The following is a 20,684-nucleotide window of genomic DNA, read 5'->3' as shown; positions in this document are numbered from 1 at the left end:
TTGGCAGTATCACAACACGTGTAGATTCAGATCAAGAGCTTCAGTCTATGTTCACATCAAAATGAAGAAAATGTGTGATCTCCGTGACTTTGATCGTGGCATGGATGTTCATGCCAGATGGGCTGGTTTGGGGATTTCAGAAAATGCTGAACTCCTGGGAATTTCACCCACAACAGTCTGTGAAAAAAAAAATCTTCTACGTGTGGATGGTCTGGAGGCTGAATCACCTTGTTGATGAGAGAGATCAGAGGAAAATGACTACACTGGTCTGAGCTGCAAGACGTCTGTAACTCTTTAGAACTTTAGAAGCAAAGAAAAGCACCTCAGCATGCACAGATCACTGAACCTTGGAGTGGATGATATACAATAGCAGAAGGCGACATCGAGTTCCATTGCTGTCAACTAAGAACAGGAACATGAATCTGACTCGATCATGGGCACAGACTCATGATTAGATAAAGATTAGAAAAAAAATTACCTGATCTTTTTTCCAGTCTTCATCTGACCAGTTATAATACAAGGACAGACAATATGTCAATGATTAAACTGTTCACTGACATATGACCATTTACTTTACACTCGTAAATATATCAAAAGAAAGACAGCCTCTTCATGAAATAAAATTTTAAATAAAACATCCAAGGGGTCATGTGTCAGCTCAGTTGTGCATTCAGTTCCAGCATTCAACTAATTCAAAAAAGGGCCGCAGGGGTTGATACAAAACAACTAATGCGGATCAATTTTAATTCTGGCTTATAAAAGAGCTATTTAAAATGCTTCTTCTTCTTTTTTTTTTTTTGAAACTCAGCAATCAAACCCTGGCAGTGATCCATTTCCATTGTGCATTAAAATGGGGTTGGAGGGGTCAGCAGAAGACTGCTGTTGCCACAATCAACACCAACATGAGGGTTTTTTTTCTTTTGTTTTTCTCTGAAGCGATTGAAATAACAATGTATAGTAGGATAAGTGCTAGAAAATGAGCCTGGCACAGTGAGGATGGTGGACATGCTGGCAGCAAGTCGTTATTGGACAGCTCATTAGAACGCCACTGTGCACCACGGTTCGAAGACCGAAAAACAAAGTCAATTATCCTCACTAACATTATCAAATAGTTTTCTTAGAGACCTAAGTTAATAAAAGCTGTTAAACACTAAAGGGAAGCAAAACCACAAAGTCTGTCTTACAATGCAAATTTTACATCATCTCGAAAGAAAGTTATTCCCCTTTATGAACGGAGAAATGAGCGGATTGCGGTTTTGTTTTTGGGAAAGCTCTATGCTTCAAATAAGATTCACTTCAATTCAATTCAAGTTTATTTGTATAGCGCTTTTTACAATTGACATTGTCTCAAAGCAGCTTTACAGAACATAAACATAGAACAAAAGGTTAATATAAAGAATAATATAAAGATTAATAGAATACAAAATTCAAGATTAATATTAGATATATTTAAATGTGTTTGTATTTATCACCAATGAACAAGTCTGAGGTGACTCAGGTGACTGTGGGGAGGAAAAACTCCCTTAGATGGTAAAGGAAGAAACCTTGAGAGGAACCAGACTCAAAGGGGAACCTCATCCTCATATGGGTGACACTGGAGGGTGTGATTATAAATATAGGAAAAAAAAAAAAAAGAGTCTGTCATGTTGACGAATGGCATCTTATTAAAAAAGGCTTAAAACGTGTTATCGCCTAGTTAATACATACCATCCATTTAATACCTTTAAGCAACCAAACTGAACTCAGGGTCATAGGTTAACTGTACTAATCGAATTCACTGTCACAGAGGTGAGACAACCATTTTTTATGTAGCACCAATCTATAAAACGGAGCAGTAGTTGTTAACATTCGACACACGAAAGAGTCTTTGAACCACCTTTTAATCTTGAGATTAAAATAATTGTCTAAAGTGCCTGGAGTATAATTATTCATTTAAGCATGTGTGTAAGGGGGGAGCAGAGACTGGAGTTATTAAACTGTAAGCCTTTCATACTTGACAATACTCACAATGTTCATGAGAGTGAGAAGGTAGTTCTGTACATGCTCCTTTCCATGAAAGCGCACCACAGAGTCGTCGACGCCAAGAAGCACCTCGATGTTGTAGTCATCGTCTCCGGCGTGCCTGCGTCTCCTGGATGTGTGGTTCACTTGTTTGGCGATGTTGTCGAGTGCCCCAGGGACACTGAGTTCTGGCACTGTAAAGGTTTAAAAAAAAATTTTTTTTGAAAACAAAATTATTGCCGTGATGAGTCACAAAGACTAAATCTTGCTTATTACAAGTTGCCCCTGTAGACTCTCTGATTCATTCAGATAAATCAACCTGGAAGCAAAAGTGACTTTCTACACATTTCCTTGGCATACAAGTAATTGGATGTTGTCCAAGAAAGAAAAAAATGAGCCCTGTGAGTGCTTCATATAATTCACCAGTCTATACGGCACTGTCCTTCATGAGCCTGGGCACTAAGGTAAATATCTCGAGTGGCTCATGGTTTGGGTTTTAACTCTACAGTGTGAGGATTGTGAGGCACATTCCTCTGCTCGTGCATCCCATCATTACATACGCATTCTTGCCCTGCCTGCCTCCCAAAAGAGTAAACATCGTTTCTGAGGTTCCACTTCAAAGACGTTGAGGACTTCCCCCTGCACTTGAGACTCACAGTCGGTGTATGTGTGTGTGTGTGCTTTGTGCATGTGGCCCTGCTCAGGCACCCTGGTCTGCTCTGTATCAGCAACGTGCTCCCTCGGGGGGTTTCTCGGCTGGTGAAATAGAGAAGTAAAGATAGCGTACAGAAGGAAAAGATTCTCAGCCATCCAGCAAAGGTTTCTAAAATCGAATACTCCCGGCATGGGCAGAGTGCCCAGCCATGGCAATGTACCATGCACGTGCTGGAAGTAGTTGGATTTCACTGGTGCATTAAAATCATTCACTCCCACACGCACGCTAGTGATGTCTGACTCTGCAGCACAGACTTCATCACTTCATTAAAAATGTTTCGACATTAAAAATGTAAGGATTGTAATATAAAGACATGTGTTTACTTATAAGTTTTTTTATATTTGCTTCACCATTCTGCTCAAATTCTATGTTCCACTCTAGGACTTGTGGCCGTGCATCAATGTTCATTAACATGCATTACATCCTGTGATGCCAAAAAGAAGAATAAGCTAAATGTTAAATAGTTGAACAATTTAGAGCTGGATTTAATCTACTTCGTGCTGTTTTATTTACCTTTGGAAAATGGGGGTTGATCAGCTTCCCGCCCTTAAACCCCCAGATTAACAAGCTCTCTTTGAAGGATAAAGCTGGTTCTTTTTCCTGTCTACTAGAAGCAGCAATTAAAATTGAACAGCATACAGCTAACAACATAAAGCAGGAGGGAAAAGATGCAACACGAGGCGGTTTACGTGGCGCTCTTTAGACATGGCACTGGGAAATAAAGCCAGAAGCAGCGCTCTACAGCAGGAATCACTGCTGGAACACTTTATAAGCATGCAAATGCACCGTTGTAAATATAACAAGCTGAGCTGGCAAACTGAAATCTCCACAGGTTGAAGTAAACAATAAGGGGTTTTGCTGAATATAATTATTCAGTGCTTGAGTTACAGGAATTAGGTGCATTTTAAAGCTTTTTTTTTCAACTAGCTGTTGATTCACTAGGCCTAGGCACACATGCTATTCTCTAAAATTCTGCAAACTTTCACAGGAATCCTGCTGAGATAAACACAACCACTCAGTGAGGTCATTTTGTACAGTTTTTTGTATTTTATAGTGTCTCATCTACTTATCTATCTAAATCTCTGAGGCTTAAACACTGTGCCTCACAATGTGTCTCTTTGCTTCAGGGTATCAGGGGACACGCTAATCTGAGCTACTTACTGTGTCATTTTCACACCAAACCACACAGTTTCAACAGAAAGACCTAAATGGATCGTGTTTAAAAAGCCAATTACTCAAAACAGAGTCTTCCACTGATATTCTCTTCACGTCAGAGTCAAATGCTTGACCCATGAGACTTTGGACGCTAATGCTGTTCAGTCAACCTTTATGCATAATTTAGCGAGTGTGTCGATGCATTCTGAATGTCAATGACAAGAGCTGTCGTTTTTCAGATTGGCGGGAGAATGTCCACAAGGACAATGACATTGAGAAATGCCAATGTTTGTTTATTTATTTGCTTATCTGCAGGCTGTAGGCTGAATGTCAGTGATTGTGGTGTTGTGGAATATCTACAAACTTCATTATTAGGCTGATTGAACTTATGTGCGAGTGAAATTACTTAAAATCAAATAAATTCGTTCATTATGAGCTACAGTGAGCTCCAGAATTATTAGTAAAATGGGTAAAGGTGCATGTCATTAACAAAAATATACATTTTTTACTTAGTATATTTCCTGTAAATAAATCTACTTCAATTCTAGGTTAGATGTGTCAAGGAAATTCTAGCAGGACAATGATCCAAAATAGGTGTCCAAATATACAGCAGTTACCCAAGAAACAAGCTTTAGACCATACCAGACCTCTAACCTAACCTAAATCCATACGAGACTCAGCGTACTTACTTTTCATTCACAATTTGTTATAGAAGACAAAGACGAGGTCAAAGTGAGTTACAATGAAATTATAAGAATAAATTTGCTTCAATTTACAGGTACATTACTCTTAAACTGTCAGTGTGCAATGAAGTTAGTTCTCCACAAAGATTTTTTCAGAACACGTTTTGCCCACCTTTACCAAGGATATCAATTCTTCAGCGTATAAAATGTGCGCATATGATCATCATGTGAGGGATAAAAACATATATATATATACTAAGCTGAATGAAAATCCTGATGCAAGATGACATGTAGACAGATCAGAAACAGTGCTGCGAAGTGGACTGGCAGTCAAAGATACTGTACCTGTCACACTCCTCAATTCATTCATTTTCTGTGGCACTTTTTTTTTTGAATGCCACTCAAGCTGTCAGGAACATGATAGCTGGATCTCTGTAAAAACCGAGAGAATGATTTTGTGGAGTCGAGAGAATAAGAAATGATAAACGTGCTCTCATGCTGTTTTGTTTATGTTTTATTAAGAGGAGTCATTAAATCTAGCTGTCTGACGCCAACTGAGTCGGTGAGAACCTCTGAAACCAAAAGCACAAAGAGGTATAATTAATGTATAAAGTATAATGCAAAGCTTCAAAAATTGATTTTCACATGCAGCCCATACAAGCATGAGAGACTTCTATGGCGTCTAGAGGATGACAGGTTGTTTCATTTCTGGACAGCAACACAAACAAAAACAAGGCAGCTTCTTGCCCCTGAGGCATTGCAGGGCAGACATGGCTGGTGAGACCCCGTAACTAGGCAGATATATCCGCTCCCACAGCAAATACACACACACACACACACACACACACACAAACAGAATAGCTTGGTATAATCTAGACCCTCCACTTCTCAAAACAAAAACAGATGTGGCCTTACTGATGGAAATGCAGCAAGGACTTAATACTGTGCTTTGTTTAAGGTAAACCAGGTGTTCTAACAAAAGTCTTTACTAAAAAAGCAAACAAAATCCTTACCACAAACTCGTAAAAAACACTTTAGGATATTTGGCATTAACAGAAATCTGGTTCTGATATTCATGGAGGATGTGAAATTTCTTATGCTTCATATTCAACATAGAGATCCGCATCAAAAGGAAATGCAGAGGAAATCCTGGTGCCTGGGAAAGCCAGGGACACGTCTTGACAGAGACTGGTAACTATAATATCAAACCATACTTACCACTAATCCGGAACTCATACAAATGTCCTGAAATTATCTTTAGCTTTAGAGCCCTCCAACATTCAGATTAAAGGTCCTACATCAGTATAAAAAACTAAAAAAGTATAAAAAGTTAAGCATAATCTCAAAACTTCTTCCAAAATTTGGCTTGTACTGACATATGCATTGCTCATTCCGAATAGTCAAATAAAGTTAAATGAATTGTCTGCAATGTTATTATACACTCACTGTCCACTGCATTAGCAACAGCCGTACATCCAATCAGCCAATCATAGCAGCAGCAGTGATGCATAAAACCGACGCATAAAACCATTCAGATACATATGAAGAGCTTTGATTCAAAGCTTCACATCAAAAACATCAGAATTCAGAAGAAATGTGATCTGTGACTTTGACAATGACATTGTTGTTGCCTATCAGAAACAACAGTGTTTATACAGCCGCAGTTTTGGTGGCTGAGACACTTAGTTGATGAGAGAGGTCACTGAAGAATGGCCAGGCTTTCTCAATCTGACAGGAAGGCTATGGTAATGCAAACAAACACTCTACAACCATGGTGAGCTAAAAAAATGCATCATGTGCATTGTGTCAAATCGTTCTGATGTCTGATGTTACATTAACTGAAGCTCTTGACGAGTGTCTGCATGCCTTTTTGCTTGGCACTGCTGCATCATGATTGACTGAATGTAAAATTGCATTTATGAGCAAGTGCACATGTGCTTCTAATAAAGTGGACAATGACTGTATAAGAAATAAAATATCTTGCCTTTATGCATAATCAATCGTATATATATACTGCAAACCTCCAGTCTTAGATAACTACCAGTCTGCACAGTGACAATGGCATCCTCCTTTTAGACATTTTAAGGATTCCTTTTTTATTTCACCCACGTATCTAATTGTGGCAGTCCATGCACCTACAGTGAAGAAAATAAGAGCAATGTGGGATGGTAATAAAGCTCTTCTTGCTTCTCTGCCAGATGCCGTGGCTGTTAGGTGATTCAATGGAACAATTGCAAAAAACTCAACTGGCCTGCTCTGATACACTGAAATGCTCAAGATTGTCTCTATTTTTCAGACCAGAGCTATAGAGTCTATAACTATATTCCATGGAAAGTATTTATCAGGCTGTTATTACACCTCATTTTTGAAGGAGAGGATGGCAAGCATGTTGACTGTGTAATCCATGACTGATGATTCATTTAAGAGCGCAAGCACAAACTCTTGCTAGATGATTGCCAGTACATCACACGTTGCATAAAATTTTCCCTTGTTGATGCCTTAGGTTTATGTACAAAGCAAAAAAATATTGAAGGGGCGCATACTTTGGAATCACTCTCTGTTATTTTGAGTCTGAGCATATGCTTGGCTAAAGCTGGCCTGACTAGTGGTTCCAATTATAGCTCGAGAACATGTGCATCAATCTCAAGGTCTTCCTCTAAGACACCACAAGCATCACGATCATCAAAAAAGGATCATAAAAATCACTGGCTGTTTATCTAAACTTTACAGTATTGTTGCAGCATTACAGTATTGTCTTCATGAACCGCAGAGAGTATACAGTACACCACATAGACACTCACACGTTGGTCTACCGAATGGTTTATGGAAGTTAATATTTCATCACAAAATGAGGCCTTGATAGGAGAGAAGAGAAGTCTTTTATTTCCCCAACTTGGGGATCAACATTAGGTCACGACGCATGCGGTGTTTAAGAGCTCAATATGGAAACCAGACTTGTGGGGCATTGCTGTTTTTACAGGCTCCTTAATCCACACAGCTCAAGTTGTGAGGGGCAAAAAAAACTGGAAAAGCATACGTGTACTTTGTCTATGCTGTTAAATAACACATGGGTTGAAGGTTGTCTTTTTCAGCACTGTAATCAGTGCATCCAAGATGCATGTCTACAGTGACTACATAACTATAACATAATAGCGACAATTTATGAGCGCAAAGTAAGAAGAACATGGAAGACGATTCCTGTTTGACCATCAATAAAAGCTTTCAATGTTCATATTATATTTATTTTTTTATTTATTAAACACAGATTGAATGGATAAAATTTATCACTTACATTAAACTGCACTTGACAGCAATCTGTCTTTCTTTGTTTGGAAGGAGTTCTGAGAAAGATTCAGTAAACAATGGAGCGCAAGTTAGTGAAGGTTTTATAACGCTCATAAAACTTCACTTAACTTTTTTTTATTTTTTTTGTGACCGAGTCATAATGGGGTTTGAACAAAATCTGGCACTCATATCTGTCTTCCTCTTTCTGGCTCACATGCATTAATCTGGTTCATGTGTCAGAGGCTGATTCCAGCATGGTAATAAGGGATAGTAAAGGCTTAAGGTGATGCCATTACTCACAATTAAGTCTCTTGCCTTCACAATGGCTCACTTCCTAGCTGCATGCCATTACTTGGTCATCCCCTAATGTCCCAAAAGCCTGATTGTCCTGAGTTGTTCACTTGTCACTAAGTGGATTCCAGAGTTGTAGCATTCCACAGGATGTCCCTGACCAATGACCTTTCCATTGTGGCTTTCTATTGGGAATTAAATCTAACCTTGCCATTCAGGCGACAATTAATAAGATCAACACAACACTGGATGTGGTTAATTCTTGGCCACATCCTTTTTTTAAACACTTGTAACCACTCATCTAACACACCAAAAAGTAGCAAACCTCACCTATCAATATTTTAATAAAGTTTTCGTAGGACTAATTGAGGTAAAAATTCCTGCCGTCTTCATGAACGTTTTGCTAACAGTAATTTTCTTCACACCCATGTGTGCATACTGATAAAAAATGACAATTCAAGCAGGTTCTCAGCACCGATATGCATTTAGCCACATATCTCCTTACAAGGCAAATATGTGTGGTGTATGCAAAATCTTCAGCCATTGTAGCATGTCAGTTATTGCAGACATACTTTAACTTCTTTGTGCCAATACTTTTTTCTTTCTTAATAAGTTAGTGTTCTCAATTCATTGATTCATAGTGGATTGATTAATTTCACTGACATTTAAGCAAAAGTTAAGTAAAATCCTCACTGCATTCATGTGTGCAACTTAAATAAACTGATTATTAAACTGGCATCTAAAATTTCAGTAATATACATTACTTTTGGAAGTCAAGGCAGGGTCTCATTATATTATCTTATCCTTATACGCAAATGTAGACAAAACCAAATTGCAAACAATTTTCTGGATTTTCATAACACATTAACACATTTAGTGCGTGAAAGCACTAATAAATGTTTTCTGAATAAATATGTACACATATCCAGTTTGATAAATCAGGCCCAATGTTCCTATGCTATCTATAAACACCACCATTCATGCACCGCTAGCCCCAATAACACTATTTGAGCCATCCTTCTGACTTATAACGCACTGCAATCAGATGCTATGGAATAGACATTAGAAGCTGAGGAGCTGCATAGACTATTTTCCTATCTGCTATGCGGCCAGTAGGTACAGCCCATTACTGTATAAACCTGAAGCTAAATATTTTTTGGCTTCACGTTTATACTAACTGGTTAGATTTAAGTCCTCCTTGTTCTCTCGTTACCTACCGTTTCTAAAGATGTTAACCTGCTAAGTATAAAGAATATTGTTTGTTTATGAGACTTTTGATTCTCTTTACTTGCCATCAGTTTGAATATCACTCGTTCTTCATTCTTGACAGCGCACCAAATTCCTCCCTGCTCGGCAGCTCTAGTTCAACCTAACACAGCTGTGTGACAAATATAAATCACTTCTTTTTTTTCTCCAGAGACCAAATCCGGATCTTCCCTTCCGAGGGTTCTTTGGGGTTGAGAATAAATCCACTTGACCACTATAGCTGTATGCTTCGCTGGGTGTACCAGACAAGAATTCTCAAGGGCTTTCTTGAACTATCCTCAAGCTTGCTGTTAATCTAACATCTTAAATTGCCCTGCTGCTAGAAGCCTTTAGTGGATGCAGCATGTTAAAATGTGTAATTTCCAGTGCTGTGTGTAGCTGATTCTATGCTGTCATTCTTGGTAATTGCTGCTCCTGCTTGTTAAGCACATCTACTCAAGGCATGACCAGTGAACTGTCCACAGGCCAGACATGTTGAGACAAGATGAGACACTTATTCTGCTGCAAGGCTGCAATTTGCACAGAGATGGATGTTCTGTGCATAATAGCAAACAATATCATTCGCAATCATTCGTTTTTATATAATTATCTCTCTCTCTCTCTCTCTCTCTCTCTCTCTCTCTCTCTATATATATATATATATATATATATATATATATATATATATATATATGTATATATATATATATACATATATATATATACATATATATATATTTATATATATATACACACACACACACACACACACACACACACACACACACACACACACACACACTGTAATACAGGGTATATACAGGGTAAAGGGTATTGTTTTCATATCCAGGTGATAAATTAACATAAGAAGCAGACACGACATTTTTTATGTCTTACAACATACAATTGAAACAAACAGTTTAGGGTCCAGTGGTTATCTAAAGGTCCTGGTATCTGAGCTTGCAATTTTCCGATCAGTAGTTCACCACCTTAATCGCTGACCCTCCCCTGCTCTTTGAAATGCATGCATTGCTGGGGCTCATGCTCTAGTGTCTACAGACCTGAATGAAAAGGCCTTCTGTTAATAACAGGAAGCTATGTGACTCATTCATCCTAATGCTTAGAAATAATCTACTTTAACATCCTCTCTAATGTTCTTTCATCTAATTAAAGATTATGCCATGCAGAAAAAGCACTACATCTTTTCAATAATAATTAATAAAAGCCAGAAGATGTCAGTGTTCATTATGAAAATAAAAAAATGGCTAAACGGTGCTTATGGCATTCCTTCCTTTGTTAGGATGCTTTGGAGGAGTTATTCTTTAAAGAACTTGAGGTCAAGAAAAGGCCCTGGCTTAACCTTCATGGAAGACATTCAAATAATGCACCTCTAAGAGCCTCTTTTTACTACTCTGCTGACTAACTGTACTCAGCCAACATGCTACCAAGGCCAGTGTTGCAACAAACTAAATGGACACCTTCGTTACCACTGCCGACGGCTTGAGTGGTTCAAAAGAGGTCCTGTTAAAGTTTCTGTAGAATGTGTAATGTATCACAGTGCCAGCAATAGAGACGCCTCCATTACTGTAAATTATTGAGTTATAATAAATAATTTATATAAATAAATAAATTAATAAATAAAGCAGCTTGTCAGGTTACCAGGAAGATGTCTTTTGCAAAGACTTTCCCATGGTGGAAAAATAATTGTGAAGTGATTTACTCTATAATGAAATGGATCCTATCAATAGTAAAGAGAATCTTTTTGGATCGGTAGTCAATTGAAGTATATCATAAGTTGCTTGGTTAACTGAAAGGTAAAGATTCACACCCCTGCTTAAAGCATTTCATTGAGACCTGCTTGTCTGATTAGAGTAAATATTCAGCTTTTTACTGAATCCAAATAAAAAATGGATGAACTGCTCCAGGCTGGTGGTCCTCAGTAAAGCCTAGGATACACAATGGTTTGATGATGGTGGGAGTATACAAGGTTAGCAAGGCTGAGAGAAAGAACCCTGTTCTCAGACTGTAAAAAAAAGGACCAGAATTTCCAAGCAACCAGAAACGAGTGAGTAATCATTTCTCATTCTTGGATGCTTGCAACAATGGCGCAATGGTACGCCACCGCTTTGCTATAGCAACCCCAACCACCAGACAAGCGTTCACCCCATAGTGAACATAAAGGGGTGTAGAGTACCAGTCCTGAGCTTTCCACCTGTTCAGCAGAATCGTAAACCTTTTCACAAGTCTTTGAATAATAAGTTCTCTGACTGAGATGCCGTCTAAAGAGGTCAAATTCAGCAGTGACTGGTTATAGCCTATAAACCTGCATTTTATACAGAACAAATTATTCCTCAATGTCTTATTTAATTATGCATATTTAATAACTAATAATGCTTTATTTATAAGGGGTTACGGTGAAGTGCTCATTTTTTGTCCTCCATACAAGTGCAGCTGTCATATCTGAAATAAATGAATTGCCTTGATACAGTATACTCAAAATACAATGCTTTTAGATTGAGCAAGGTGGATAATTATAGGCAATTTGGGAGCCTGGCTGAATGCAGAAGCATTCTTTGTAGGATTGAATGAAGCGCAAAATTCCCACAGAACAGAGTGCTTGGCAATGAGCATGCAGCACTTATTGATATGACATAGGAAGTGGGCATCTCAGGGAGTACTGCACATCTGGATTGCACCTGATTATTACAACATGAGGTGATGCGTCCATCAATTTAAAGGTCCCTGAGAGTGGTAAGAGTGGTGCCAAAATCTAAACATTACGCAGCTATAGATAAGAGCAGACAGCCCTTTTATTCACTGTTAAATCCAATAATTTTAATTGTGATTATATTTCTTATAATCGCAATGGGATGTCACATTGTGTGTATCAACCCACTTGTGACTTTGGTGGTTTCCACTACATAAAATTTCACTTCCTAGCTCGAAAACGTTACTACAGAATTGTTAATGATGGTATTGTTTGACATGGCAAATGACACTTCGGGAATATTACAATTGGCTTAAAATGTAAAAAGCACCACACGTGAAGATGAAAAAGATAAAGAGACACCAATTTTACCAGAACCACCTTTTATGTTTAAAAGAAATAGATATATTACTGAGATATTATACTGTCTATCTGACTGGCATGACTTTTTTCCATGTGAAACCTCCATTGTTTACCTAAGCTATGATTGTATCAAGAAACAGGAAAAGAGAAAGTATTGATTTGATCAAACTGTGGGCACGCACCAGGGTGTTTGTAGTCCGCTGAGATGTCTGAAGGTGTTTGCAGCAGAGCGGATCTTTTATACACCACGTGCGTTCGTCCGTTTTCCTCTTGCTGCTGCATGCCACGCTCCAGAGGCTCAATGAAGTATTCCTCAGTGTTGGTACGGATCATGCCAGCCTTAGGGAGCAAAAATAAAAACATGGCATTTAGCATTTCTACAGAGGTGAGATACATGCAGAAGTTTGGCCTTGTAATGCTGAGGATCAAGTTCCGGATAACAACGTGAACTTTTGCATATTTTTAAACTTGTGTTTTTTATTCCAGCAACTTGCAGTAATCTTATATGCCTAAGTGTAAGTGAAGCACTGTTTTATTCTACTAGCCATAATATGCTCTTTAAGATTTATAGGATAACGTAATAGTATCACATCTTAGCATCTGAGAGAATATGACTTCTTGTCATTAATATTCTTTCTCAGGATTTTTTATCTTCACTTTTTTCTGTGAGCTACTTTTCCCCCTCTCTTCCTTTCTAGATTTTCTCACTTTTCCACCATATGGTCAGACATTCAACAGGCACTCCCAAATTTGGGTCAGTATTTCAGATTGAGACTAATGGGATTTTTTTTTTATGTATTCTGTATTATATGACAAATATTACACAACCTGCCTACAGTGTCTCTTTTTACAGAAGTAATAAAATGAATAGATTTTATTTTTGTTCATCCCGCATCATAATTTACTGTGCCACAATCAAGCTGAATACTGATATTGAAAAGAAAATTTGTACTTTTTTGAAATTTGAAATACTCTGTCTGTAAATGTTGCTCTCAGGTGAGTATTTCAGTGTCACTGGGTGTGTCCGGAGAGTGGGTATGTATGTGTCAATGTGTGCATACTTGACGGTTTGTGTGTGTAAGAATGTGTACGCACTGACCTCCTTGTACTTTTAAAGCAGCTCTTTTAGTCAGTGCCTCAAGCCCCAGAACTGGCCTCATGTACTCATGTACACAGTCCAGCCTCTCAGAGCTGATCTCTGGAATGTGCTAGAAGACTACGTCTCTCTCTCTCTCTCTCTCTCTCGCTCTCTGTCTCTCTCTCTCTCTCTCTCTCACACTCACACACACACAGATTCCAGCTTTCTCCTCATCAGAGGCTTGGACTTCATAGCACTATCACGTGCACTCTTCAGAAACGAGATGACATATTGTATTGATTTTGCATGCAGTGCAAAAAATTAAATAATTTTGCAGTGTTAACCCTAACCCTAACCCTAACAAACTTTTTAAAAATTTAAAACTCTTTTGCAAATCTTAATGCCTCTCTTAATGGATTTTATATTTTATGTACCTAAAATGAGAAAAAAAAATAGTAATTGTGCCATATGCGAATGTTTGGACACGTTAGTTGTAACACCTATCCATCAATTTACATACTGCACCACTTATCCTACACAAGGTTGTGGGGAAACTGGAACCTATCCCAGAGGACTCCTCAGGAAACAAGCCAAGGGGACACGCTGGACATTATGCCAACCCATCACAGGGCACAAACACATACACACAAACCTACACACTCATTCACACACTACAGATATTTTTAAGATGCCAAACAGCGTACCATGTGTATCTTTGGACTGAAGAAGGAAACTGGAGTACCCGGAGGAAACCTTTGTGGCACAGGGGTGAACATGTAAACTTAGATGTGGAATCAAACATCACAACTCCGGAGGTGCGAAGCAAACATGTTAACCACTAATCTAGCATGCCCCTTATCTGTGTATTGATTACAAATGACAATAAAAAAACAATATCTATAAATGCAAACTGTTTTTTGGAAATAAGCGATGTTGGCTAAAGAATTATGGTTATGATCATCAAAGGCGAGAAAGTGGCACAAGAAACATGCCAGGGGTAGACGGAAGAATGGATTCCAGTAAATTTCAGCAAATAAATATGGCACAGTCAGTCAAAAAACTAAAGCTAAAAAGGTTGGCTTCTACAGAAGGGCAATGATCTGAGACATCTTGAAATCCACCATGAACTCTGTCGACAAACACAAAGCTGAGGCTTTTGGAATGGCCATGTTTTTTATGATGTACTCAATCCCATAGCTTAAACATTAAAGTCATTAAAACATAAAAAATATGTAGGTAGATCTTAAACATGCTGTACAAAACACAACCAAAGTATGTCTAACAAATAAAGGTTAATAGAATGAATAAAATGTGATCTGTGAAAGGGGGTGTTAAGAAATCACTTTCTATTCAGAATTTCCACTTTGAGTCTTTTATTGCTAGGTGATTAGGGTTGACAGAATGAGTGATGATTGTGTGTTAACACTCTGATTGTGTTGTGTTACAACATGAGAGATAAAAGCAAGGAAAGAGTGTGTTCAAGGTGTAAGAGAAATAATGTAAAACAACAACCCTACACCCTACTAATGAGCCTAATGTGAACATTGTGTGTTGCATAAAACATGACAATACTTAAAATGAAATATTAGCACATTTTAGATGCCTTTAATAGCATGGCAAGTGTAGGATAGCTTTAGCCTTGACATTCAAAAGCTGTATCCATATCTCAAATCCTGAGGTGTCAGACGAGCTCAACAAAATGGCAACAGGCTTGTGGCTCTCAGACATATCTACTTGTGACATTTTGCAATTAATGCATGGTCATAAACAAAGGATGCCAAGCACAAGCTTCTGTTTGCAAGGACGTAATGCATTAAGGTAAATCTAAACAAAAATACTGAAGGTTGCAAGTGACAATAAGTTGTTTGTTCTTGTAATATTTATTTTATTCATGTTCCAGCATAAATCCATAACCAATATTTGTAGAGAATTAGTAATTAACGATTTCATATCCCCGACCCCAAGCCCTACAATGCAAAACGTTACAACAGCAAATAAAAATATCATTAATATTGGAAATTGTATCTGTAAATATTTCTTATTACGAGATAATTTATATGCTCTTGCTCATTTCAAGCAGTAAATATTCTCATTATACTGGAAGATAACTTTTGATTATTTCTAACAATAAATTAATAAAATGAGAAACATTATCTACCAAAACTCTTTTAACTGGAACTTATTTATGCAAGGCATTATATTTTCATCATAAAATTGTACTCTGTTCAAGATATTTTTCCCTTGTTCCGATTTTTTTGCAATGTACACTAGCTGAATAAACTACTTTGGTTCAAGAACAATGCCGAATCACCGAGATGTACAACTGCTGAACTTTGCATGTTCCTTAGGTAGATGGATTACAGCCTATATGAGCCTATCTGAGCCTATATAAGTACAACAAAATGGATCAAGGAAATTAAGGAAGAGTAAAAAAAAGCAATGTATTTCTTCTGTGATCATGCAAAAAATAATTATTTGTAAACAGATATTTGTATGTAAAGATGGTCCAAACAAGACATTTCTCTATCATCATATTAAATGTCAAGATTTAGAAATAATACTTTACTATAGTTTACTACAATTTTAGGCACATACTGTACACAACAAGGTTGTAGTTCAAACCATGTCTTGCTGAACATAAAAACGTGTACAGTATCTACACTGTCCTTCTGTGCTTTAGTTAAGCATTAGTAATATTATAAGAACAAGGGCAATTCATTATGGCAGTGTTCAAACTCGGATCTCTGAATGTCAGGCAATATCTCTGAATGGTGCTTATTTTGTTCTTCCATTTGTAATTACAGTAACTGTGTTATAAAAGATATTAGCAGTCATTTGTCTTTAACGGTTGCAGTCTATTCAGTCTTTGTGGCACCAAACCAATTACAACCAGGACAGTTATTTTCAACACTGATGTAATAATACCTTGATCTGACCAGAGTGTCTGCAGCTACAGTTCTGGTGGTTTGGGGAAAAGGAAAATCTATAATTAATGTCTGGGTTCTTTTTTTAAACCATATAGACACCAGAGTTAGGAGAATGTTTTGATTAGTTTGGATACATTAGATTGAACACATCTGAAGCAGAACCAGAACTGGACACGAATCTGGAACCTATCCCAGCAGACGTTTTAGAGATGCCAATTAGCCGACAACACATGAAACCACGGTACATGAAGGAAATCCTTGAAACACAAGGCAGAAATGGGACTCGAACCCCCAGTCTAACCCCCAGAAAGCCACCAAACTAAACACTAAGCCACACAATTACATTTATGTTTTACATCATTTTATATCGAGTCCAGAAAACAAAATATGTTTTGTCAAGAATGTTATGGCTTCCTCAGAGAAGTAGCTTTAATTCAGGAGAAAAAGTGAGGAGCTCAACCTATTTGGAAACTTTAAGCAAAGCCACCTGGGTGATACTATCTCCTGCCCAAGGTGAGTGAAGATTCATCGGAAAAACTGTGATAAATATGAAACTATGAAAACGATTCAATCCAACAATGTTCTTGGTTAGTTTATAACATAATGCGTAATTTCAAAGTTTTAATGTTTTCATTATGATTCTAAAGCAGTAATAAATTATTTTCTTTTTTTTAAAAATAGCAAAAAAAAGCCCTTTCTATCAGCAGATGTCTAAACATGTGACTGGTAGTGGACTGTGGATAAATGTGTCGTGTGCTTTTTGAAAATGAGTAGTTAGATGAGCAGGAAAAAAAGTATATTTCTTTTCATGCAACCCATTATTGGTAGCTGACCCATTTTTAGCCTGGTGACGTAGGTTAAAATGAGTCACTTTGTTACTTAACAATTACAGAATAAAAAAATGAAAAAATAATTTTAGTACAATAGTATCAAGAAGACTGCAAAGAAACTAAACACAATGCAAAAACTTTATCATTTGCAACCAATTATAAACAGTGATGAGCTCAGAGCTACACATGCCTAGCATACCGTATACTAGCCAAAGAAAGCACCTGCTGCAGAAATGACTTTAATACAAGCTAGTGGCAGCACGTCCTTGTCTAACTAAAATGCATCTCATCACTAATAAATTCACTGACAGGTATATAACATAAAGTAGATTCCCCAGTTGTCAACTCAGGGCTTACAAAGACATGACCGATAAGGTGTTTTCCTCATGTAGCAGACAAAAGCAGGTGACTTGATAGAGCTTTGCATTTAGCAGTCTTAAAAAAGAGATCAAGAATCCTGTGTTCCATCAGTTTAATATCCACAGCATCAGGGCTAGCCAAGCAGACAGCTATCCTTGGCCAACACAAACATATGGGATTCAGATGAAGGGGTCCAGTTTTCTAAGACAGCCCTCCAGTCTAAACTTTTAAGGAGCCGGTATGAACGTATTTTAAAAAAAGACTCTACCACCTTTCGGAAAAAAGCGTGGATTCAGCCTGAGACACTGCTACCTTTCACCCTCTGCATTTAAAGGCGTATTTGGTTTAGAAATGTGTGCAAACCTTCGTCATCATTACCTGCCATTTTCATCCTTCCTTAAAAAAGGAACATTAAGCAAAAAAAAAAAAATTTACATCGACTAATTTCTTTCACCCAAGAGGAAAAAAGATGCGAAGTTGCCCATCCCCAAGGAGGAAAAGAAAAGAGTTTTCGCTAAACAAGAAATTGCGGAAGTTATAGCAGAATATTTAGTACCAAAATAATAATGATTCTCTTAATCATGCACTAAACTACAAAGTTTTAAACAGGTTATTCAGCATCTTCCAAATCCTAAGTGCTCAACTCCAAAACCAAATCTTTGCTCAGAAAACACATTATACCTAAACAGCTCAATAACTATTATGAGAGAACATGACACGAGCTAACCTCATTTTAATTCCCATTTGAAAAGACAACATCAGAATCAAGTCCTTCATTTCTTTTTGTGTTGTCAAGAGGGAAAAAAAGGAGCAAACATTTACCCAGTGATCTGAGTGGTGTCTAACCCTTACTGGTGAACTGAAAATAAAACTGAACTCTTTGGGTGAATAGGCCCCAATGTCTAGGGAAATGACAACAGAAAATGTTGGCTCTTCTTAAGTTTGAAAGGGTCATTTTATGTGTAAACACATAAATACATCAATATGAGCAGCCAAAGTACACGGCTAGACCTCCTTCGACTTTAGTTTATGCTGAAGCTAAATTAAAGAAGTAACTTGCCACTGCATATCCTCAGGCATCTCCCTTCCTGTACCTCAAACCATATACCAAAACAGCTCAGGGGTCAGGCTTCTGCAACACGCAAGCTCCTTGGCTGAATCAACAGGCTACATCAGTAACTATTAGTGAATACGACTTTTGTGCCTGCTTTTACTTGGTTGGGGGAAGTAACTGGCTCCAGTTTATTCCATCAAAGAAAACCTTTTTGCTACATCTCAACATACTGTATATGTGAGCTTAAAGAAACACAAAATATCCTATCAGATGTGTCGTAGCAATCTGACCCTAAGCGAGAGTATAACATTTTTCAAATTATTCTAGGAAAACTAGTGAAAACTCGGAAAGAAATCTGCAACGTTGCAGTGTAATATCATCTTCCTCTCAAGAGCATTTGGAGGTGCTGAATCAAAACGCAGGTGCCTCTCAGAAAACACAATGAGAACTTCCCTCTCAATAAATTCACATTTAGGGATTTACTGTATGTAGAAGGAGCTCAGTAAAGATGAAGATACACGAGATAACAGTTAACATTAACTGCAGCACACACCCAAATATGATTTTGCTCAGTTATATTTTTATGCTCCAGGTGCCAGGACAATCTCCTATGATCCAAAGTTTACCTGCTTTAGTCCTTGAAAAGAACCATTGAACAGAGCCAAAATTTCCAGAGGAAAATGTATTCGCTCCAGATGGCTGGGATTAGAGTTCACATTGGAACACCTTTACATACTGTAAAAAAAAAATAGAAAGTTCACAAAGTTCATACACTTGTTAGTGTTGTAGATGCTAGTCATGTAAAATAAATATATTAACCAATACGCCGTAACCTTAAGTAGAGTCCTTTTTTATATATACTGTTTGGAACTGATGCGTCAGTGCCACATAAAGTGCTGGGTGGTGTACCATATTTTTAGCTTTAATGATACTGATTCACAAGAAGGTATGATTTTTTTTTGCGAATCTTCCATCAACAGTGGTTTTCCATCACCTATAAAAAAACTTGCTTATTGTAAATGTATGAACAAATGTGACATACATTTAAATATGAAAATACTTTCATGTTCGAAAGTGGAAAGACTGGACTCAGTTGTATGTAATTCCGTTCACAAACAACAGGAATGTGTCTGCTAAGCATTGGATTTCTTTTCTATTTATTTTAGTAAAAATTATACTGATTTTGTGTCAGAATTATACTTTAAATTAATGGTAACAGTTTTGGAAAGCTTGTGTGAAACGTGTGTGGACAAGCAAAAGGGAGCTGGCTGCGGGAAATGGTCAGGTTTAACTAATGCAATACGCTGCCATGTTGTCTGTGAAAGTGAAGGACGGATGAAAAAGGCATCAATTAAAACCATCATCAATCAGACGGACAGAACAGAATCAAATTAAAAATATATGATTGGGGTTCTTTCCAATTACAGGCTCAAACACAAACACGACTTCACAATGGTTTAGTTCAGTTTTCTTAAAGGTGTAAATATTACCATTACCATACCATTCAATCTTTGATTAACTCTCTCTCTCTCTCTACTATATACATATATACACATACATACTATTCTATATACTGTATAACTCTATATATTAAAATTGCTACTATACACACAAAACAGACCAAACCTGTATGTGTACAAACCTGTATCATTTGGTCTAGTGTATTCATGCTTTGGTTTCAAAGAAGAAACTGCGCACAAAAATACAATATGCAGTTTTTACATTGATGATGGTGGAAACAAGCGCTGTTTCTCATTTCAGAGCTAACACTGAGAGCAAATATGAAGAATATTTGAAAGGACAGAACTAAAGACTGGTAGTAAATTGCATTAGAAAATAAAATACGACCAATTACAAAAACAGCTTCAATAATACATAGTGATATAATGTTTTGGTCATATCACCTACATCATACCCATATTTTATTAACCATTCCTAAAACCTCTTTCAACCCTATCAGGTTTCAACGTTTCCCCGGTGAAATACCAGT

At 37.4% G+C, this 20,684-nt stretch overlaps 1 protein-coding gene across 1 annotated transcript in view; it reads right to left on the bottom strand.

The window, feature by feature from the left end:
• The window catches only part of adamts3 (ADAM metallopeptidase with thrombospondin type 1 motif, 3), a 69,313-nt gene that overhangs the window by 40,525 nt on the left and 8,104 nt on the right, over positions 1 to 20,684 (bottom strand). The window contains exons 4-5 of the mRNA XM_060883624.1: positions 12,628 to 12,784; positions 2,008 to 2,195 (exon numbers count right to left, since the gene is read on the bottom strand). Coding sequence (XP_060739607.1) covers positions 2,008 to 2,195; positions 12,628 to 12,784 — 345 coding nt within the window. The remainder of the gene's footprint in view (positions 1 to 2,007; positions 2,196 to 12,627; positions 12,785 to 20,684) is intronic.

This window comes from Tachysurus vachellii, chromosome 12 (assembly GCF_030014155.1).
Source record: "Tachysurus vachellii isolate PV-2020 chromosome 12, HZAU_Pvac_v1, whole genome shotgun sequence".
Classification (NCBI taxonomy): Eukaryota; Metazoa; Chordata; class Actinopteri; order Siluriformes; family Bagridae; genus Tachysurus; species Tachysurus vachellii.
This window is presented reverse-complemented; position numbering and strand designations above follow the sequence as displayed.